The 24,369-nt window shown below is 44.2% G+C and overlaps 1 protein-coding gene across 3 annotated transcripts in view; it reads right to left on the bottom strand.

Annotated features, from left to right (window-relative positions):
* The window catches only part of GPC3 (glypican 3), a 279,330-nt gene that overhangs the window by 75,047 nt on the left and 179,914 nt on the right, over window positions 1-24,369 (bottom strand). For 2 of the 3 annotated variants that reach the window (XM_048863253.2, XM_075132579.1), the window contains 2 exons: window positions 20,181-20,306; window positions 7,062-7,182 (listed from right to left, as the gene is read on the bottom strand). In XM_048863253.2, the coding sequence (XP_048719210.1) occupies window positions 7,062-7,182; window positions 20,181-20,306 (247 nt within the window). The remainder of the gene's footprint in view (window positions 1-7,061; window positions 7,183-20,180; window positions 20,307-24,369) is intronic. The other variant, XM_048863254.2, reaches the window with a different exon arrangement.

Below are 24,369 nucleotides of genomic sequence, written 5' to 3'. Positions count from 1 at the left end.
AGTCCACTGCACAGGGGTGAATTTCACCCTTAGTGAACAGTGTTTAAAAAACAAAAGACTGTTCACTGCCCCATAGCATAGTATTATGTTTACCATGGCATTTGTACTATCCCGTAGACTTAGAATGGGAAATACCTCAAATTCCAGAGAACATTTAACTGCTGCAAGCACTCTCTGATTGTATATGCGTAAGGGAAGATAGTAAGTACAACAGTCAAGAAACCTAAGTTTCAATACATTGACTACAAAGTCAGAAGGAGGCAGATTATTCCTTAGCCAATAGTAGTTTAAAAAAATCAATTCAATTAACTCAAGGCTGATTTAGGAAAAAAAACAAAACACTCTGTGTGACCTATTCTTAGAGGGTTCTCACATTAAACCAAGTAAAGCCGGGATGTTTGTAGATAGAGCCCTGACAGGTGGCAATACTTCGTAAAAGCCAATGTTACGAAAATATCCAAGGAAAGAAGAATATTTTTGGAATTAAAAATCAGATATATTCAAACCTAATTTTGTTTTAATTCACGTATGTCACATATCCCCTAATTTAACTGGCCTAGCATATCTCTTGTAATTGCTGCTTGCATATGCAGTCAGACTTGGTGAGCGAATATTTACAATGGTGTGGTAACAAGAGCCAATGAATGGCTTCTGAGTCACAAAAGGGCCACATAGTTAGCCTTTACAGACCAGACCTAGACTTGGTGGAACTATAGATGATTTCATGTAATAGAAAAAGGAACTAGCTGATACATTCCAAAACACATTTAAAAAAAATCTTCTGTCATTTTATTTAGTAGCCTTAAATATAAATAATTGTGACATCTGGTTGCTTTCAAGAGCATGTGATTGTAATATTTTAATTGCTACAAACAGTTTCATAAGGGTGCCCTAAAAGGCATGCCCAAATCATTATTTTGTTTGTTACATTTCCTGTGAGGTTTTGATCAACTATATTCTGTACATGCAGCAGTCTGAGTATTGTAGCACTAATACATTCATTTCAAAACTGGAAAATTAGCCAGCCGGGACTCCTTTTGTTATAGGCTGTTAAATATTGTATGTTCACTGATAAATATTGGGTATCGTTTTATTTTAAAATCAGGCAGTTTACACATTTTGTTAATTATTATGCTATCATATGGTTACCAGATTAAAATGCAATGTTAGCGGGAGATACAGCAACATCTAATACAATGCATCAGGAGGGGATTTCATCTAATCTGTCTCTAGCTCTCCAAAGTGGAAAACACATTTCTGAAAGACTTGTGAAATCCTCAGGGTCTCCCATAACGCATTTTACAAGACACCCACTTGAAACCATCCACTGACATTATCCAGTAAAGTCATTTTTACAACAGCCACATGGGTCCCTCTTAAATATCATCAACAGCACACGCACTGCAACGGGTAACATCAGACACCCGGCAACCACATTGATTATTGCAGGAATGCAGTGATGACTTTACAGGGGAGAGCTACAGTTACTGCAGGAAATGATAGTCTCCCTAAGTCCACCCCACCCTTTTCCCCCTGAGTAGCATCATGGCACCTGCCAGCCCTTGTAAGGAGAGCAGCAATCTCAACACTGGGTGGGCACCATATTTGCTGGTTTTTTATCTGCTGAAGGTGGGGCAGACAGACTGACTTTCTTTGCCTACAGACGTGCAGCAATTGCTCAGCAAACGCATTGCTGTCATTGCTCGGTGTCCATAGTATATGCCAGGGATGTATTCCCAGCTACTAAGTCAGTATGGTCTTGCTTTACCAAGGTGGGGGTTGGAAGGAAGCTAATAAACCCACCTTGGTATGTCCCTTGGGACTAGGGTGACGAGATGTCCCGATTTTTGGGTCATCTTCTTATATAGGCTCCTATTACCTCCCAGCCCCCATCCCGATTTTTCACACTTGCTGTCTTGTCACCCTACTTGGGACTCAGGCATTCCATCCGGGGATAGAAGGACACTTAGGCATAAGACTGTGATACAGTTTCCAGGCCTGTTTTGTTTATATTAGATTCCATAACATCGTAGCCTTTTGGCCACTTTCCAAATGACTCCATGCGAGCACGGCCTCCGTAGCAACCGTTCTCAGCAAGTACCGAATACATAATCTTAGTCAATCCAAGTACCTTTAAACAACCCTGTTTGAGCTTCGATTCCCAGTCTGCAAACGCTCTGTGTGTGTTGGCCACTGCGCTGCCTCTCATCTTTATGCTTTTCCCCTTCGAGAACACTGAGTTTTACTGCTTCTTGCACTTCCAAATTTTGACTCTGATCCTACCTGGGAGCTCCCCCTGCAGAACCCCAGAAGGCCCAATACCTTGACCTGACTGGAGGATCAGGGCCTTAAACTGGACATGAGAAAAAGACACGAAGGTTTCACCTTGTAAAACAAGCATATTCCTAGAAATCACATAGTCTCTCTATATTCTAGGGAATCAATCAAAGTTAATTTCCCAGGGTTTGTGAAAGCCTATTGCCTGGACTGTGATTCCCAAATGGGTTTTTTCAAGAGCTTAGCTGGCTGTTATATTTCTGGCTAGAGAATATGCAATATGATAAAAACACAGTCCCTACACAGTGTAATAAATTACAGACTGTTTGATGTGCAAACCAAAGATCTGTCAAGCTCCAATATATTTGAAATATTTTAAATGAGTCCTGCACTCCAGTGTCTGGAAATTTAAAATATGTTTCTAGGCCTCTCAATTTTCTAATGACATTATCTTGCCCACTTATTCTCCTTTTAGGGGTTTTATTCCAATTCTTACCAAGTATTGTTTCAAAATAATGCTCCTCTTCCTGGAGATAGACCCACCAGAAAGGGGGCGGGGCAGGGGGGTTGATAAGCTTATGACTGGTCCAATGGTTAAGACACTAGCCTAGGACTTTGGATGCCTGTGTTCACATTCCTACTCTGCCAGACACTCCCTGAGGGACCATAGCCTCTGTATGCCTCAGTTCCCCAGCAGCAAAATGGGAACAGCAGCAGTGCCCTACCTCACAGGGTGCTCTGAGAAATAAAAATAGGGATCAATTAAAACTCACTTCCGTCAAAAAGATCCCTGACTTCCCAAGTGTGATAACGCTAATGTTTATGTATGAGCCATCCATGCTTCTGGGCACAGAGTGAAAGCAACTCAAATCACAACTTGGTCTAAAGGCAAAGGAATCTAAAAAATCCCAGTACTAACATGATGATGATGATAAACCAGCTCACCCACCAACCCACAATAAACAGAGCCACCCACAAATCACACATTAAAAAGACCCACCAAGCTGTTTTGTGTTTCAATCTTATTATCAGGAATCATGCTCCAGAAAATGTCACTCACCCCAAAAAGATCTGACCTGAGACATTAAACTTACTCAAACTGCTGTGTGTTTTATTTTTTAAAGACCATAAACCAAACCTAATAAATTCAGACAGACCTTTTTATTTCCCCTTTTGTATAGTTTTAACTGGCTGATTTCCTTCCAACCTCTGGGCATTCCATTCTAGTGTACGAATGAGGTCCACATGATTGCTTGAAAAGCATGCAAGTTCTACAACACAGAAAACAACTTGTGGAGTGCGGGGCGGGGGGCGCTTTATAGGCTATGAACGCATTTATTTAGATTCAGAGGGAGAAAACTGATTGGTTAATGAGTGACAGAACTATACAATTTATTCACCAAACCTGAACCATCTCCAGAGAATTCTGAAGCTTTGTCATGCTTTTGGAAAAGTATTTATTTTTATAGCATGAACAGCATATAATAAATAAAGGCTAAAACATTGTAAAACATAAATTACATCTATTAGCAACATCCAAGAGTTAAAGAAAATGTTTTGGAACTCAACTAACTGGAAAGGGAGCCTACATATGTCTCTGGGATCAAAGCTGCATCTCCTCTGATCAAAACAATGGACAGGGAGCCACTTGAAAGACATTGTTGCTATGTGCTGGATACCTACAGAGAATGCATTTCAGAAACCTGAGCACGAAGAACTGACCACTGAAAAGCGGTACTCATTGCCCCTCTTCTCCAACAGACACCGAAAGCCTGAAGAAACCTCCTTTAAAAGATGCTTTCCACTTGAGTAGAGCAGATGAGCTACTTTTCGTCTCTCTTCCAGTTTGGGATTCCACACTGCATTCTACAACATGACTGTTGACCCAACCAGAATTGCAGCTTTTCATATCTCCTCCTCTTTGGGAGCCCATTGTCAGTGCAGATGTGAATGAGACAGAGAAACTTTCCTGGGCCAAGGAACTAAGCACAATGGTGAGATTCAATCCACAAAATCTCAAGTCTAAGAAAAATCCAGATTTCCTTTTACCAGGATCTGAGCCATTTAGCTTGGCTTAACGTATTTGGCATGAATAGCTGGTTCATAGCTAGTTCTCAGGTATTATCTTTTGCTTTCAAAATGTTTTCTTCTGAACTCTTTTCCAATGACAAATGGCCTTGCCCCAAAAGTTAACATTTTCACAAAGGCGTTTGATTTTTCAAAGTGTTCACATTCTGTATATTTACATGTATTAAAAAAGCGCAGTTGAACTGCACTAGATAGTGGTAAAGCTGCAGACTTTGGTTGCCATCTACTGGTCTGGTAATAGCAGTGGTAAGTGGCTGTCCTGTGTCCTGTGACCAGACCATCGCTTTCCATCCGATGAAGTGAGCTGTAGCTCACGAAAGCTCATGCTCAAATAAATTGGTTAGTCTCTAAGGTGCCACAAGTACTCCTTTTCTTTTTGCAAAGACAGACTAACACGGCTGTTACTCTGAAACCTGTCCTGTGACCAGCTCCCCACTGGGCTTTCCACACTTCCTTTTTCTCAATTTCTTTTTTTCAGTTTCAAAACTGAAAAATTTGGGAGTTATTTTTTTTTGTTTTGGTTTTTTCAGCTACATATATTGTAGCTTTACCAGTACACAGTTCAGTTCAACTGACTAATTTACCCTTGGTCTCCTAGTCCAGGAAACTTAGCCTCCCTGCAGCCTGAACTGATCAGCAAAAGACCTGACTTGACCCAATCTGGCAGCCAGCATTTCACAATCATTGTATAGCCGTAGTTTCAAGAACGCTAATAAGCATGTTTTGTTCAGTGTGGCTTTCTCACTGTGAATAGCGAAATATCACCACCACCAGCAGGCTGAAACCTGCCTTCTTCACAGTTTAATAGGGAGCTGATTATGACTTTTTCTCCTTTTAATAAGCAAGACCTGTTACCCTGTATTGTAAAGTACTGCAAGCTGGCATGTATGAATGTAAAGGAAAACTGGACCTGCGCCCCAACAGTAAGCTCTGCTATTCTGTGTCAGGGTGTACATGGCTCACCGTCACATGAGCACAGAAAGAGTTAATTCCTAAGCAAAACTGCCTGCTACTTACACCCACAGGGGAGGTAACAGAGGTGTGTCTTGGGGACCTAAAGACTCAAGCCAGGGAATGCTATGAATACAGTTCCCTGGTGTTCACTGAAGCAGAAAAGAAGAAGTCATCAGCAAACCACCTCAGCTAGGAACTTCCGAAAGAGCAAAACCAACCTGCAGGCCAGCCTTGAAAGTGTGGTTTTGTTTTAGCCTCCTTGAGCTTTTTTAAACCTGTTTGTGTTCAAAAGCTTACGAAGAAAGCTCACAAGAAAGCTCTCCCTGCATAGACTCTGCTTTCAGGCTAAATTGGGTAACTCAGCCATATTACAGGGCACATTATTATTACTTGGATAGTTGAACCCACAAGGCCCCCAAACAGTCTGTGCCCAGAAACAGCAAAGGCATAAGCCCCCAGCTGCATTTTAAAACAACCACACATCGCTGCACACTAGTGTCACAGGAATGAGAGCAGAGTCCAGGGGTGGACAGGAGCTCTGCTGGTCTGGGGCAAGGCAGGAAGCCAAGAAACCATGACACCAGGAGAGAGAACATGGGGAAGTTAAGTGGTCATCTTAAAGAAAGCCAGCCCAGGACCTAATCCTGAGCTGTTGGGGCACGGACTGGTGGTGGTGGTGCTAAGGACGCGTGCTCCTCATCCCGCTAACTCAGGGCAGAGCAAATGGAAGCAAGAGGGAAGGCGGCCAATAACTAATGGAACCATATTGCTTCTATCGGTGCAATCCTGATTTAATTTGTCACAAGAAGAATATCTAGAGTGGAAACATCAGCTCAGACTGGGGCCATCATGCCTGATAAACTGCCTCCAACAGGACCAACACCCAACACTCCAGGTGCACATGAAAACTTCACATTAAGCACCAGGAAAACTGGGCAAGGCCAGAAAATTCCTTCCTGGCCCTTGCGGTGATCAGTCTGTGACATGAAGCTTGAGATCTGATGACTGCTTTGCTACCCCAAACTTAGCATGTTCCTTACGTTAATGTGTCAGTCACAAAACCATCCCATCCCCTTGGAGATGCAGCTGCAGTGTCTGACAGCATGGCCTCCATGCAGGAACAGATTCTGCAGACCCACTCGCCCAGACAAAGGATAACAATTATCTTCACAAGCCTCATCCGCACAACACAGAACTGCCATCAAATGTGCTGAGCATGGCGGGGTTTGCTCTAGAGAACTGAGACCAGACACTGCTGTCGGGGGGAGTGTGGGGCAGCTTGCTCTCAACCCCCACCCCTTGCTGGGCCCTCCCTCTGCACTGGGCTGGGATGAGGGTTGTGGTGCTGCTGTGGGTGGTCAGTGTCCCTGGGTTGCAATGCCCAGCGCAGGGAGCTGGGCTGAGTCCCCTGGGACAAGAGATACTGCTCTGGGGTCTCTGTGGGTGCAATTGTGCCCACGAACCCCACTAAAGCCGCCCCTGCCTGAAAGCCTGGCTCCCTGAGCACCCCTCCTCAAGACTGCACCAAGTTCCAGTCTGGACCATAAGGGTGGTGGAGCTGGGCACACACGTGTGTTGTGGCCCTGGGTCCCATACTCACAACTGACATCATATGACTCCGCTGTCATTTGCACATGCCAATAAAATCCAAGAAACGTATCTAATTGAGCAAAGCAGGGCAGATTTGGAAACGCGCCACCTCCCCCCCCAGAGCAATCCCCACTCCCTGCCCTCGCACCCACCTGGTTGATGTGTTTCAGTTTGTCGATGAGCTGGCTGATCACTGGCTCGGGACCCTTTGTTTTCATCTCGTGGGTGCCAGCTTGAGCTTTCCCCCCATTCCTCACTGCCTGGTGACTGTACCTGCGCGAGTGAACACAGAAGACAGCATTGGGTGATGGACTGGACTCAGCAATCCGTATTATTTATTGCTTAGATCGCAGCATGCTAGCTGCCTTCCTGTCACAGAGGAAAACACGGTCCCTGCCCTGAGAAGCAGAGGACGTTATTATTTCTCTAACCACAGCACCTAGGACCCCAGTTTGGACCCCACGGCATCAGGTGCTACACAAACACAGAATAAAAAGATGGACCCTGCCCTGAAGAGCTTCCAATCTGGGTGCAGTCTAAGAGGACAGACAGCCCAAGGTGTGGAAAGGGATACGACACACAAGGCAGGTTAGCTGGGTGACGACCGCCGGGTGTCTGATGTAGGTCCAAGTGTGTTGTGGTGCTGGTTTAAGTTAAATGTGAAAAATATTCCCACTCTACAGTTCAACCCCCTTGTGGCCCAGAATCCACCCCAGTGACCCAGCCCCCTCCCTCCACAGCAATGGTTCCCTGGCTAAAGTAATGAGCGGGCCAAATGGATGAGTCAGCACATGTCTTGTAGACTTTGCAGTGGAAGTGGGACTTCAGAGGGGATTTAAAGGAGGCGAGGTGGGGCCAGCTCAGGGGCAGCAGCGTAAGAAAGCAAGGAGACCCCCTGCAGGAGAAGCAGGCAAATACCACCATGGGGCTGGCAGCACTGGCAGGGCAGAGTGGGTGGGAAGGCGATGCCAGGCCAGACCAGGGCAAAGAGTGGCGGCATTAGGGAGGACCTGGGAGGCAATCACAAGAAGCTCAGATGCAGCGGAGAGGGGGAGCCAGGCCAACGGAGAATTCATAGCGGGGATGGCAGCAGGTGCAGGGGCGACGGTCGGAGCTGTGCAGATCGCAGAGCGCGACGCGGGTGTCGGGAGCCCAGGGAGGAGGACGCTGCGGCAGTCAGGATGGGAGGCCTGGGAGCTGTGTGGATGGAGAGGAAAGGCCAGGGGTTGGGAATAGTACGGAGGAAGGAGCAGCAAGATTTGGATGCAAGCCAGATGTGAGGGGAACGGCGTCTGAGATGACACCAGGTCACAAGTCTTCGCAACAGGGAGAGTGTGGGGTGTTCCACTGTGTGGGAGAGGGCTTCAGAAAAGGGTATGGCCAAGTTAACAGCATGACGTCCACAGTCTGTGCTCAGTTCCCCCAGGGCCACTGGAGTGCCTCCAGATTTACAGCAGTCACTAGGAACCTGGCCCCAAAGCCTGAAATCTGAGCAGCTTTTCAAATACAACAGGGGCCAGGTTTCAGGACAAGGGCTATTCAGAACTGCCTTCGTTTGATTGATGCGAGATCCGTCACACAGTAGTGTTAATGAGAGTCCGCCGCTGAGACCAGGGCCCCCCGGTGGCAGGGGCTGTGCAGAGACATAGCCAGAGTCAGTCAGCGGATGTCTACACGGCAGCAGGCTGCATTTCCTCCCGCCCGGGCAGACAGCCACGCTCCAGCTCTGCTGGAGCTAAAATGGGAAGCGCGGAGGTTGCGGCAGCCCACCCAACCCCTCCGGTGGCTGGCCCAGGTCACCACAGCCACACTGCTATTTCTAAGCACATTAGCTTGAGTGCGTGTCTGGATACCCGGGCCGGGAGGCTCACTCCCAGCTTCAGTGTCAACGTACCCTGAAGCACCATCTCACCGAACAGCTCACGGCCTAAACAGACAAGGCAGAAAAAGGCCAGGCAGACAAGACAACTGTTTCCATTTTACAGATGGGGAATGGAGGCAGAGAGAGAAAGGCCACAATTCAAGAACGCACTTCCACCCGATTTTAAAACCGATCACCACTCTGGAAATCGCTTAATCACCGCTTGACTTGAAGCTCGTGCTAAAAGTGAAGTACGTTGTTAAGTGGCCTTCAGTCGGACCCCATGTATCTTGGCCAAATGAGTCTGTGAAGAGCCAGAGCAGATCTCCTGAGTCCCCATCTAATGCCTTCACCTCAAGGCCACCCTGCCTATACATTTAATCGATCTTGTAGCACTCCGAATTGCCACCTTTGTACCGGTGTGTTACCCAAAGTACAATTAAATTATCATGTGTCTTTCCTGAACGACTTTTATTAAAAAAATGAACGTCGGTGCGATTCTTGTGGGATTCAGCGTTTAATGTTAAATGCACAAGCCTCCGTTTATATTTTGAAAAGTCTTGTAGCAGGATAATCACGATGGGAAAGTACCAAATACACAAAACAATAGACACCGCTGCACCGCAGCCCAGCAACTTAAGCACATGAGCAGGGGCTACTTGCCTGCTGAAAGTTAAGCGTGTGCTGAAATGCTTTGTTGGACGGAGCTCATGATTTCCACTGAGGCTGAAATAACAAACGTTTCTAAATAAATAGCTGGCTCTCAACAAACACGCGCTACAGCAGAATCCATATTCTCAGGGCACCATCTTGTGGAAAGACGCATTACTGCCGTTCAATTATTACACTCATAAACACTTGTTCCTGCAAGAGCTGTGCCTAACTTTACACACATAAATGTTTGCAGGACTGAGGTGCTAGACCTGTTGTTTTATCACACAATCGCAGAACACTACTAAACCAAGCCAACACGTCTATAAAACCATAAATTCATTAGCAACATGAACATGTAAAGGCCGGACTTTTTAGATGCCTGAGCTATCCAGGGAACTATGGGAGGGAAACCTGCGTTACTCTGCTGAATGACATCCTACTACAGGGTACCACATCTGAGGTAGGGATCTTTGGTTTTGTGCTGCTTATGAAGTGGTGGCCGGGCACATGATCCTGTTATAGCATTGATGTTTCAAAAGGCAGGGCCCCAGTTGGAGCTCAGAGGACTTTAATAGTTTATACCAGTTAGCAGTATATTAGTTAGTGCTGACAGCATCCTTAGAGCACGGGATCTGTATCGGGGCTTGTTAGTGCTCATGTCTGGAACAGAAGCATCTGCAAAACAGCTCAGATTCAATGGAGACGCCTACACTCTGTAGAGGTAAGTTGGAAACATTCTGCATCCGTCACTAGGTGCCTTTCTGTAGCTGTCTTGCCTTCATCCCTTGATGAAGGGATGATGGCCGCCTCAGGTGCCAGACCGTGTGGGGGTGCCACTAGGACCCAGAGTGTAGAAAATTGTGTCTGCATCTGGATTCTCTCTGCTCTAGACCCACAGAGATGGGGGAGTGCTGTGCTGGAGGAAGGAGGGCACAAGTGACAGAACAGGCAGGCAGGAGAAAAGGTGAGAGGGAATAACAGAAAGCAGCAGGAACTGCAGGGAGAGAGAGGAGGAGCCTCTTATGTACCTCTGTAGTACCCCCAGGAACCTGGACTGATTAACACCAGCTTCTCAGGGAGCTTCCTGTTTCCTGCTGCTTCCCTGAACCCACCTGAGGAGAACAGGCAGTCAACTGAAGTAGTAGGAGCCAGTTAGGCCCTTAAGATGCTGATCTCTTCCCTCGCTCAGGCCCTGCTACCAGGCTGCTTATTTGTCCCCTTCAATTGAGTGTTGAGAGCCACTCTAGCTGGCACAGAACAGCAGTCTTGAGTGAAAGAAGAAAATGTCCCTCTGGGGCACCATTCAGAAAAAGAAAGCAAGCAAAGGAAGCTTTTCTAACTAAGCAGGAAGGAGCTCTCCTGAGACACGTAGACACAAATGTTCACGGTGAGCCTTCCGGTTCCAGTGAGGATGTGAGTGGTGAGGAGATGCCTGATCTTCCAGTTAGTCAGAGTGCTGGTGACCTGGCAGCTACTGCAGCATACATATCTCCATCTCCAATGGATGTAACTATGCACATTCCTGAAGAAAAGTGTAGATCAGAGAAGAGGGTGGTGGAGGCGCAAGAAACAGCTGCTGCTGAGTTTAGTTCCTTAAGTCTAAATGATCAAGGACTGTGGACCCACTTGAGCAGTAGCCTGAGGGACTTCCTTGTACTGCGTGGGCCACAGCAAGTGAAAAACTTCATGTTCCCCAAAGACAATGAAAATAGAAGTTTCCATCCAACACATTACTGGCATGAAATCCCCAATGGTGACAAAGTGGAGAGGCCATGGCTTATGTACTCAAAAATCCAGAATGCTGCATACTGGTTTTGTTGCAAACTCTTCCAGTCTAATGTTCCAGCCACTTTGGGTTCTACAGGAACAAAGGACTGGAAAAATCTGGCATGCCATGAGAAGGCATTAAATCACCAGAGAGCATTCCATAGGTGGAAAGAGCTTGAGATGAGACTACGGTTAAAGGCCACCATAGATGATCAGCATCAAGAGAAGATTGCTTTAGAGTCTCTTGACTGGCAAAATGTTCTGAAAAGGCTCATTGCCATCGTGAGAATGCTTGGTACCCAAAACCTAGCACTGCGTGGCACTTCAGATCAGCTGTATGTGCCAGACAATGGAAACTTCCTTAAAATTGTGGAGCTGATGGCTGAATTTGATGCCGTACTCCAGGAGCATCTAAGAAGAGTCACCACCCACTACCTTGGAAAACAATTCAAAATGAGATCATACAGTTACTGGCAACAAAAGTCAAACAGAAGATTGTGGCAGATCTGAAGTCAGCAAGATCTTACTCTGTTATTCTGGACTGAACACGTGACATCAGCCATATGGAACAAATGACTTGGTGCATTTTGTAACAACAGAACCCAGAGAAAATGTCCCTGCAATGGTGACTGTCAGAGAGCATTTTCTAGAATTTATTGACCTTGATGATACTACAGGAGCTGGTATGACAAATGTGCTTCTTAAAAAGCTGGAAGATACGGGAATTGCGACAGCTGACAGGAGAGGTCAGGGCTACAATAATGGTGCCAACATGAGAGGAAAGAACAGAGGAGTGCGGACACGGATCCGAGAGTTAAACCCTTAAGCTTTTTTTGTCCCATGCAGTTATCATTCACTGAACTGGTCAGTTCATGCAGCATCAGCTTCTAGTGAGGCTCCTGAATTTTTTAATGTAATTCAAAGATCTATGTATTTTTCTCTGCATCAACTCATCAACGGCAGATTTTGAAGCAACATCTCGGAATATCCTCTCTGACACTGAAACCACTGAGTGCCACACGATGGGAAAGTTGAGTGGAGGCGATAAAGCCTATCAAACACCAAATTGGGAAGATAGATGATGCCATAGTTGCCATTATGGAGGATAATGCTATGACAGGAACTGTTCGTGGGAGAACAGTGGCAGAGGCAAATGGAATCACCAGAAACATAAATAACTTAAAATTTCTGTGTGGCTTAGTGTTGTGGCATGACATACAGTTTGAAATAAATGTTGTAAGCAAGAGACTCCAAGGTGTTGACCTTGATATATCTGGAGCAATGGAACAACTGGACAAAACAAAGTCATACCTACAGTCTTACCAGTCAGATGAGGGATTTCAAAACGTTCTGAAGACTGCACAGAAATTGGCAGAGGAACTTCACACTGAAGCTATTTTCCCACCCATTCAAGAATACAAGAGTCACCAAAAAAGAAGACATTTTGATTACGAGGCACAGGATAATCCCATAAGAGACCCCAAACAACAATTCAAAGTTGAATTCTTTAACCAGGTACCAGATTGTGCAATACAGTCAGCTGAAGAACATTTCGTGCAGCTCAAGGAACACAGCAGTATATTTGGGATGTTGTATGATATTCCAAAACACCTCACTATACCCGAAGAAGACCTACACCAGCAATGCAGGGCACTAGAGACAGTGTTGACACCTGATGACATGCGCGATACTGATGCGAGTGATTTAGGTGATGAACTGAAAGCCCTTTCAAGATACATTTCAGCAGGATCAACTCCAAAGGCTGTTCTGGAATATATGTGCACAAATAAGATGACCATCCTCTTTCCAAATGCTTTTGTCGCTCTGCACATACTTCTAACACTTCCTGTAACAGTTGCCAGTGAAGGACGCAGCTTCTCCAAGTTGAAGTTAATAAAAACACATCTACGCTCCACAACAACACAGGAGAGGCTGGTCGGCCTTGCAACCATCTCAATAGAGCATGAACTGGCCCAGACTGTGAACCTTCAGCAGGAAGCAGTTCAAATCTTTGCAACCCAGAAGGCACGGAAAGCACCACTTTGATTATTCAAACAGATAAAAATGCCAGTGTTTACTATGCAGAAAAGAAAAGTTACATTTGCTGTTCAGGCGTTTGAAAGTTAAGTGTTACTTACAATTTTTGAACAAGGCATTTTAAGTTGTTAGTTCTCCTGTATTGGGGTAGGTAGCAGAGCAGCACCATGAGAGGAGTAGAACGGGAAGAAGGCAGAACTGAGACCTTTCAAAGTTTTAGCCCAAGCGAGGGGGCATGGGGGCGTCATTTGAGCTCCCCGCCTCATGTGCCAAACTGTGGTGGGCCGGCCCCGCAAGGGGGATGTGCTGCCCCCGCCAGGCACTGCCATTCAATCACATGTTGGCTGGTGAAGTATTCCTTACGCTCTTCTAAGTAAGAGCTGAGATTATCAGATAATAGCCTGACTCCAGAAGCAGGGGCTTTTAGCAAAAAAACCCCACCAAATATGGCAAGAGTCACAATAAAATCATGAGAGTTGGCAACACTGGGGATGGTACAAACCCTTTATCACTTCACTTTAGTTCAATACCTTTCGAGACATACTAATGATGGAAGTGTTGGTCGGCCGTTGGATCAACAGGTATGTTTAATATATCTAGAGAGAGACCCATGATCTCCATTCTTAAAATACTCTGGGAACAACCTACTACACTGGCCTAAGTAAATCTTACATATGCTAGGAAACTTTGTTTTATGTATCTAAAATGTTATAAAATCCCCTTCCTTTTTTGGGATGCCATTGTGTCTGATATTCTGTAACACCGCCAAATAACTGTCCTCTTCATGAGCTGAAGGTTCATTATTGGCGTGGAATCATCCTTGTTACAATACACATGTTTTCTCTCGGACATCCTGCTGTGCTTTGATAGTTTATTATTTGTACAATTAAAAAACCCTGAATATATTGGCAATAAAAGGAAATTAGAAACTTTTTCCTGCAGGAAGTGAAATCAGGATAGTTTAACGGGATGCTAAGAATATGTTAATTTGGATACAGTATAAAAGGAGCGAGGATTAAGAGACGCACGGAGAACTTAGGTTAATGTAGAATTTGTTTTGTACAGCTTTGAAATGATAATACTTGCATAATTTGCTTAAAAGTTTTGCAAAGGATCAATGTGTCCGACGTGCTATTCACAAGAGCTTTAAAGGAATATACCAGTATAAACAGATTATTAAACTTTAAGAATCTGAACTTTTAATAGGCTTTGCAAATGAAATGCTGTGAAATCTTGACACACGGTATAAAAACCTTAAATCAGAAAGCTATTCTATAAAACCCAGCAACACTTCTCACAGGCTAGTGAGTGCGCAGTGAATGGGCCTTTTCTGTGAATGGTGTGCTTCCCATCAATGTCTAACACATTTTAATGTACCTTAAAGGAGTGCTTTGTTATGCGTTTATTTTTTCTTAATACTTGCAGCATATTTTCTCCTACTGTGTAGCAACTGCACAGTTGAAGACGGCCATGCCCAGGGCATCTAATTAGAAAATCAACTTCTTTCGAAGACTGCGCATCTTTGCAAGATGCATGTACTTCCTGATAGTGCTGCATCAGCTGATGTTACACAAATAAGACAAGGAGAGTGGCCATCAGGATAACAACCCACTAATCAAATTCATATGTTACCAAGTTAGGAAGGAGAACAAATTCTTTTCGGATCGGGACAGTACTATCTTGATAAATAAGAGAAATAGACTGCAGTCTATAAAATCAGATTCAATAAAGGGAAATACAAAGTGGGTCACAATGGAAGGAATAATCCAATATGCAAAATGGGATGAGTCAGTCAATAGGAATACTAAACTTTTATAATCGACAGAGCTTGTCATCTACACAGCAATTTATTAATCCTAAAAGCATTCCTGTGAGTAGATAAATGTTGGGTCAGATCCACAGCTGATGTAAATAAGCATAGCTCCTTTGACTTCAGTAGTGGTATGACTTATAGCAGATGAGATTTTTATCCACTGTATTTATTATCTCATTTTACATATGGGGAAACTCAGGCAAATACCCAGGTATTTTACGTAGAGACTGTCTGGTTTGGCCAATGTACACGGCAGAGGGGCATTGCTGGCCCATGATGGCATATATCACATTGGTAGATGTGCAGGTGAACGAGCCTCTGATAGTGTGGCTGATGTGATTAGGTCCTGTGATGGTCCTATGTCAACTGCTGGAAATGGGCCATCCTGATTATCACTACAAAAGTTTTTTTTTCTCCTGCTGATAACAGCTCACCTTAATTGATCACTCTCATTATAGTGTGTATGGCAACACCCATTGTTTCATGTTCTCCGTGTATATAAATCTCCCCCTGTATTTTCCACTGCATGCATCCCATGAAGTGAACTGTTGCTTTTGCTCAAATTAATTGGTTAGTCTCTAAGGCGCCACAAGTCCTCCCGTTCTTTTTGCTGATACAGACTAACACGGCTGCTCCTCTGAAACCTATTAGAGACATGGCTACTACAGCAACCTCAACTCCTATAGAAATTATCTCTACCCACAGACAAACGTGCTCACACATACAAAATCCATGGCTGTGATAAATAAACCTATCACGTACCTGTGCTGCTATCACAGCCCAGGAACTGAATCACCTGCCCACAGCTCCCCAGCACTCAGGGTAGTAGCTCAATCCCCTTCGGGGCTTTGGACAGGCACCTTTTTAAATACTACCTTGATCAGAAGAGCTTCAAGCAGCTTTAACCGACATGGAATTAAGAACGGTTCCAGGCATAGCACCTTTATCTATATGGATGCACCAGCGTTAGCAACCGGGGCCAGCAACATGTCCGTACATGGACACAAGTATCTGTGCTAAAAATTTTGAGGTCCATGGTAATTTTTTCAAAAAGTTGAATGACTGAATGACATAACCCACCCCTCCCTCACCCACCCCCACCAATGTCCGTCAGTAAGTACAGTAATTCTGTCACGTGTCCGTCTCACAACATGGTGGTGCCGACCCCGGTTAGCAAGGGTAGGACACTTGTAATGAAACATCCCTAATGTGGATAAGGCTTAAGTATTAATCGAAAAACCTGAACTGAGACAATTTTCTCCATAGTATCAGGACCCTTCTAGCAATGAAGCAGTTATGAATGTCTCTCTGCTGGCTCCAGTCCAACTCTTGTACATGGAACAGGTTAACTACAAGGAAGGAAGGAAGTCTATTTTTGTCCAGCCTGCTGTGTACTTCACTCATGAGTATCTGAGCAGGGGAACACTGCATCTGGGTTGCAGCCTCAAAAAGCCAGGAAAACAGAGAGACACATAAACCTGAGGTCACAGAATTTTTGCATTCTACGTACATGGACACCCCAGGTCAGGACTTTCTTTTCTCAGCTCTCCCAGTAGGCTACCAGCCAATAAATGACTAATATCCGGAAGCTGACTGCAAGGTTCATGAAACCCAGTATTTCTTGTAAAAAGCTGAAAGCCAGGTCTGGGGAAAATCAGAAGTGAGCATCAGCCTAGCACATGGACAGGTGAAGTTATGTCGGAAGAATTAGAGCATACAGCTGATGTTTTTAGGTTTCACCTCGCTTGGGAAAAATAAAGGCCAAGACTGTTGAAAGTGACTAGTGATTTTGGGAACCCAGCTAGACACACCTTGAAGGGGACTCATTTTCAGAAAGTGCTGAGCACCCATGTTCTGAAAACAGGTCCCTTTAAGGGATCCCAATTTGGGTAACCCCAAAATTGAGGCAACAAAAAAGAAAAATCACTATCACTCTTGAACACCTTAGATACAGTAATTAACCGATGTGATGATTCTTATTTCAATTTAAAACTCAGTCTGTAAATGGGAATGAGGAGAGAAGAGGCATTTATTTTTATTAGTGTGACTTTATTCAGATTAGTTTCTATTTCTAATTCCATTAAGGGGAACACTTTTGGGTACTACTCACACTCCCAACCCAGTGAGAAGTCAGACAGTCATTCCGGGACATGTTAGGGTTGTATATGCTTAAAACATGAGGTGGGAAGGAGGTAAATAAATCTAAGATACAATGTTGATGACCTATTTTCTGCTTGTGTATGTGAGTTCCATGAACCCTCGGCCCTCACTGTGGTTTTGTGCATCTCAGTACAGCCTCTCCAGCAGGACAGATGCAAAGCAGCCCCTATGCAAGCCGCCATCCACACCAATTCACAACTAGTTAGCAAGTGGTTTGCTACACAGACCAGCTGGTCTTTCCTCCAGAGGACACCACTGACATCTCTGCAAGGGGATCCGATTTTTCGCACTCGCCTGCCATCGCTGTCACTTGGCTTGGAGTGAAAAATTTAAACTTTGGCTCTGAAGAGGGTTGTTGTCAATATTTCAGATAAGCTGACAGAGGAGGTGGTGTGTGTTTGACAAGACAGAGTGGGAGGGAGAAGAGAGCAGATAGAAGCGTGTTCACTTAAGGAGGAGCACTGCAGGAGATAGCTTTGCTCATGGTACTGCAAAGTTGTTCATTTCATTATTAATTCAGTGGCCAGGCAAGTGGGAAGAGAAACTTCTGGGTTTTTGCTAAACTCTGTTCACTTTACCGTTATCTCCATCCTCCCAACCCCCCTCCCTACCCTGTCTGTCTTTTTCAGCCACCTGTCATGTCCTACACCAAAACTGTAAGCTCTCTGGGGCACAGATGGGCTTCTTTGTTTTTATCTATACAGCACCTAATACAAGGGAGCCCTGACCCTTGATTGGGGTTCCTAGGCACTGCCATAATACAATTTACACACAGGTTCCAAAGTCAAGCATTCAAGTAAATGTCAGAATTAGGGTTGCCTGTTCACCCTTTATTTGGCCCCTTTGTCCCTACCCATATGATACAGCCGTACACAATAGCTCATCACAAATCTGTGGTAGAGCCTGAAAGAACCAGGATTAGAACCCAGCTCTTCTCTCGGTGGGCTGACACCTTACCCACAAAAGGGCATCCCTTCTCTTCTTGCAACCCTTCATCTCATTCATTGTCCATCCTGTGCCCTGACTAAGGCAGGTGTCTTGTAGAACAAACACTGTGTAAGCCTGTAATTGAAGACTGCATCATGATGCACACACACAAGGAGGCCAAATTAGGATTGCATAGGCAACCTTCATTCAGGTATTTCCTAATTTCTAAGTGAGTGACTCTGCAACTTGGGTGACATTTTAACATCGTTTTTTTTAAATGTACATGTCTGGGTATTTTAAACTGAAAAAGAAATTCCATTGTACAGAGCCATATTGATCCTGCCCACCTGGGTCATCATCTGAGTCTGAAACCAGGACCCACACTGGCAACACAGTCGTCCACCACTGGCTTCACTGGGACTCTGTGTGGTCTAAGTTAGGACAGTAGGACCAAGAACATAGAATTTCAATTTTGATCTGCAAAGACCTCATTGTACTTAAACGTTTCACATTATCCAGGCTGTAGTATTTAATAGCATGATTTCATGTGCTTTTTAATTAAGAAGCAGAGAAATATTTTTTTTAATCCTTTTTGAATTGTACTTTTCATTAGGCATGGAGATGAAAGTTTTTCCAAAAGAAGTTACAGATAGAGGGCACATTTTTCCTGAGGCAAAGTAACTTCATATTATTAAATGCATAATCGGCAATGCTTGAGTAATCTTTTAAAAAATAGTTTGATGTCATTTTCTGGTCCCTTCAGTGTTTCAGGTCAGTACTGCAAGTACAAGTTAATTATTTCCTGAGGTTACCAACCAAGAAGCAGCCATACTTTATGCTATACATTATTTTTGCCATGTCTTGACATTATTTCTATTATTTTCCTTATGTAAATTACTTTAATAGTAAAGGACATTTTGCAAAGTAGGGTTATTAGAAGAGCAGTCTGGTGATATTACGTGTAATTATAATAAGCATTACTATGCTGAGTTCATACATTCTTGAACATTTCTCGGGACCAATGTTTTGCCAAAAAAAAAAAAAGTTTTTTCATTAACACGTTTTCCTTTGTAATATTAACCTTGCATTTGTCATTCACCATTAATCTCACAGATAATTGTCACAACACCCAGAGAAGCAATGAATATACTTAATATATTATATATAGAAGCAGGAGAAAACAGAATGGGGAAGAACCACTGTGGCTGATACTCTGCTGGCATCCCAGAGTTGCACCAAGGATGAATTTGGCCCAACACTTAAGACTTTTTATTTAAAGACCCATCAGTAGAAACCTCCTGTTGGTCACAGTGCAAGTAGATCATGCAAAGGAAAACAACTGCACACTTTGGACCGAATTCCATGCACACCTGCATGTATGCAGTCCACATTGAAGTGCACCTGAGGACAGAATTGAATGTTTTTCAGATATTACCATGTCCACAGGTAATACTGTGGCATTTGTCTATTTCCTAATGTTAATGGTTCATTCTAGAATGAAGGTCAGATGTTCAAGTTGGAAGAAAGTCAGCACAAACCCAGAAGATGTATTACCAAAACTCAGTAGCCCAGATGACCATCAGCGTGAAGCCACACCAAAGGTAAAAGGGTAACTACAACCTCATTGATACCCAAATTGTCACTGAATTATGCCCTTTCCAGAGGGAGTGTTGCCTAGTAAAGCAGTTGTTCCGCATCTTTGTTCCTGACTGGTCAACACCCACACACCCGATTCTCCACTGGGTCACAGCAGTGTGTGTTTCACACAGAGTGGCTTCCACATCTCAATAAAGCATGAAGAGTAACCTTCTGCTCCTTCCCATAGGTAGTTTTGTGCCCCCCTCTGCTCCATCGCTCTGCTAAACATCACGCAGCAGACTCAGCTTCTGGCCTGATTGTTTTTAAGTTTTGTATAAATAAGAAAGATCGCCAGTGAAGCTATTTGTGAAACCTCAGACATCAATGAATTCAGTAGGCCCAAGTCCTACAAACACTTACATGCACCTTTAACTGTTTATGAGGAGTACTGAGGAGAAAAAAAGAATTGTTCACCTGTCCACAATTTCTTGTCCATTCCAGCAAAGGGTGTCATTCTGAACAGCAGAACCGTGGCTGCAGATATAGTCGGACAAGCTGCTATAAAAACTGCTATGAGATTTTAGTTTCATAATGAGCTCCCTGAAAAGAAAGCACAAAGGTATAAGTTAAAGAGGAACAGATTATCATCGGTTTCAGAGGAGCAGCCGTGTTAGTCTGTATTCGCAAAAAGAAAAGGAGGACTTGTGGCACCTTAGAGACTAACCAATGTTAGATTATCATCAGTTCAGCAGGTTTTACCAGCAGGCCTTGCACAGCTGCTTATAGCAACCAATGTGTCCAGAAGTCATGCATAACTTCCTACCTGCAAGGAGCACCATGGCAAGTTAAAGGTGAAGCATCAGGCTTGTTTATGGAGACTTCTGCCACTCTGCATCACACCCTCTATGTCATTTTGTCATGTCATGTCAGCTATTCTCAAATGGCAGATCCAAGCATTCCTTAGTCAGGCACAATTCCCCCTGGTTTCAAAGGCTGCAAGAAGCAGTGGGCCCGATGGCCCCGATCCTGCAAACACCTAGGTGACAGTCATCCCCTTGGCTGACATGGTGAGGATTCCATCAGGGACCTCCGGAGCTAAAAGCATAAGCTGCTACAGTTTGAGCTGAAGAGTTAAAGCTCAGTAACTGGGACATGTAACACACACTCGCCAGCAGGTTACAATTACACAAGTGCTTCACTTTACACACAAGTAGCCTCACAAGTCAATGGGACTACTCACCCATGTAAAGTTAAGCGCTTGTGTCTGCAAGGTGACAGTCCGAATTTGTAACGAACTACTGTAGTAAAATGTGGAGAAGTTGATAACACAGACAGTTACCGTCCACTGACAATGCACGCTACGTAATATGTAACAATGAGCCAAATTCAGTACTGGACACATTTCCCAAAGTGGGCTGTATTCAGAGCAGCACACCTTCCCCTAGGCTCTGGGGTACTTTGTGACCGTCTCTGTTGCCTCCCTCCACCGCCAGAACTGAGACGCCTCCTCCATTTAAATCCTGCGGTGGCAATAAGCTCACCTGCTTGCTCCCTAGGGCACCATCCACAAAGCGCACCTTTGATTCTGGACTGGAGGCTGGGACCGAGGGGTTGTTGAAGGGTGGAGGGAGAACCGGAGCAGAGCAGTAGTGTGTTTAACTCGGGGCAGGGGGAGTAATAGAAAACAAATGGAAAATAACTAAAATAAATCAAGGCACAATGAATGAAATACAACCAGTGCATAGCCTATAAAGCAATGGGGCTTGGGGCTGCAGGAGCGTTCTGTTAATGGGCCAGGTGAGGAGGTGGAGATCTAAGCTCCATAAGGCGGGGGGCAGGGGGAATACTGAGATTTGCTCAATATCTACAATCGATATTGTTGAATCACAAGGTGTGTGCATCAGACCCCTAGCCGATGGTGCCCTTCCTCCCACCCTTTTTCTCCCCCTTTGTATTTTGGCTGTCTCCTGATCTGTAAGCATGTCGTCAACCTGGGAGCAGGGACTATCTTGTGTACGACACCTGGCACAGTGGGGCCTCTGAACCTGCTTGGAGCCTGCAGGCACTCGTGCAATGTCAATCATCCCTGGACTGGTACGGTCTGCCTTTTGGCACGTACCATTCCTTATTTTAAAAGGAGTGAATCCACTTCAGACTGAAGTAAACTGTTACAGAGATTAGCCGTGAGCTACAAACCACCCAGCTGGGGGCAGACAAAACAAAGAGAAAGATGTCTGGATGCTTTCAAAGAGAGCCTTTATTTTTTATTTCTTTACTTTTAATAAGGCATGCAGCTTTTCACCCATCATCAGATTCACACAGCCGGTGCACACGGCCTCTTTAACTAACAGAGATAGAGTGGAAGAGGATTCCCTTTTTTTCTCCTACAGTATTGATGGGAAGTAACATAATGCAGCTTTCAGAGTAACAGCCGTGTTAGTCTGTATTCACAAAAAGAAAAGGAGGACTTGTGGCACCTTAGAGACTAACCAATTTATTTGAGCATAAGCTTTCATGAGCTACAGCTCACTTCATCGGATGCATACTGTGGAAAGTACAGAAGTACTTATGCTTATGCTCAAATAAATTGGTTAGTCTCTAAGGTGCCACAAGTACTCCTTTTCATAATGCAGCTTTTCTGGCTATTGAAAGATGTCAGTGCTGCTATTTATCGCCTTATCTCCACCAATAAACAAGCTTTAGTTAACGAGAAAAGCCTTACTAATGTCATTAAAAACACATCACAAAGCCTGAGCATCTTTCCCTGCAAAAATACACGGGAAGATTTATGTCTTCACTTTCGGCAGGCACTAGAATATCTTGTGATCACCATTTGTTCTTAATGCATTTCCTGGGGGGCTTTATTTTCTTCATGGGGCCACCCGGGAGGCCAAAATAAGTCAAGATTCTTCTCATGGGATTTTTGTGCTGAATTGCTAAGCAGGGTGGGACAATTACCTCCCATGTCTTACATATGATGCTCCTTTTAATACATCCCAGAATGATATTAGCCTTCTTCACAATTGCCTCACGTTATTGTCTCGTATTCAGTTTGAAATCCACTATAATCCCCAGTTCCTTTTCTGTAATACTACTGCTCAGCCAGTTACTCCACATTTTGTAGTTGTTCATTTGATTTTTCCTTCCTAAGTGAAGTACTTTGAATTGTATTGAATTTCATCTTGTTGAATTCAGACCAATTCTCCAATTTGTCAAGGTTGTTTTGAATTCTAATCCTGTCCTCCAAAGTGTTTACAATCCCTCCCAGTTTGGTGTCATCTGAAAATTTTATAAGAAAACTCTCCACTCCATTATCCAAGTCATTAGTGAAAATATTGAATAGTACTGGACCCAAGAGAGATCCCTGCAGGACCCCACTAGATACAACCTTCCAGTTTGACAGCGAACCATTGATAATTATTCTTTGAGTATGGTTTTCAACCAGCCGTGCACTGACCTTATAATAATTTCATCTAGACCACATTTCCCTCATTTGCTTGTGCGAATGTCTCATGGGACTGTGTCAAAAGCCTTACTAAAATCAAGATATAGCACATCTACTGCTTTCCCCAACTCACTAGGCCAGTAACGCTATCAAAGAAGGAATTAGGTTGGTCTGACATGATTTGTTCTTGACAGATCCATGTTGGCTATTCCTTACCACCTGATTATCCTCTCGGTCTTACAGACAGATTGATTGATCATTTGTTCCAGAATCTTTCATCCCTCCTTCCTTTTCATTTCCCCTCGTGTGTAACCAGGATGGTCTCTCATCTTGTAGCTGTCAATTTCCTATGAGGTCCTGTCCTGAAAGCAGCTCCCATCTTGTTATTGTAAACTGAGGTACCAGATCCCGCAGGAAGAGCACTGGAAGGAACAATGTTTTCTGTCGGCTGAAGCTGCAAGTGATCATCTGCTCACAACAGGAGGATGGGAGACATCAGTCGCAAAGTGAAGGAGAGAAACGTTTCCAATGTCAGTACGTACAGCCTCTCTTAAAGCCCTAAGTACATTGCAGTGGGTTTCTCCAAATCCCATGCTCCTCAAATGACAATAATTCATCACTTCCAGAGTCTGTGCAGTGTGCCCCCCACAACACAGGAAGATAATGGAGGAACAAAGATGCTTATAACACACTTACAAGCAGTCTCCTCTTAGTCCACCCTGGTACGGCCCGACTGAAAGACAATGAGAATTTGGCCCAGTAAATATTTACAGGTGACTTTGTTCACGTCGTCTTTGAGCGTTTCCACATTTACAAAAAAAAATCAAATTGTCTCATTTCATTTCTGCAGCTGTTCTTCTTTTATTTAAATACATAAGCGCATGCACGCAAAATTCTCCTAGTCTGCTTTAAAAATCAGTGAGAGGGAGAAGAGCTTTTTCCCTTCATACCAATATAATCCCACTAAATTACAGCTTCTATTTACCGAGTTAAACCTAGCTGGAACAAGTGCTGGGTTCCGTGCCACAAACACAGACGCCTGCTCTGATTTTCAAACACTTAGAAAACTGCTGTGAACATTCCTTGATGTTTTTAAAGTGTTAAATAAAAAAAAAATCCCTCCATACTATAAGGTTGGAAACCTTGTGCGCCATGCTTCAGGCTAAGGTTAACATCTGCCTTGGCAACCTTTAAAAACAGTGTTTTGTACAGCCCCTG

The sequence above is a fragment of the Caretta caretta genome, chromosome 9 (assembly GCF_965140235.1).
Source record: "Caretta caretta isolate rCarCar2 chromosome 9, rCarCar1.hap1, whole genome shotgun sequence".
NCBI lineage: Eukaryota > Metazoa > Chordata > Testudines > Cheloniidae > Caretta > Caretta caretta.
This window is presented reverse-complemented; position numbering and strand designations above follow the sequence as displayed.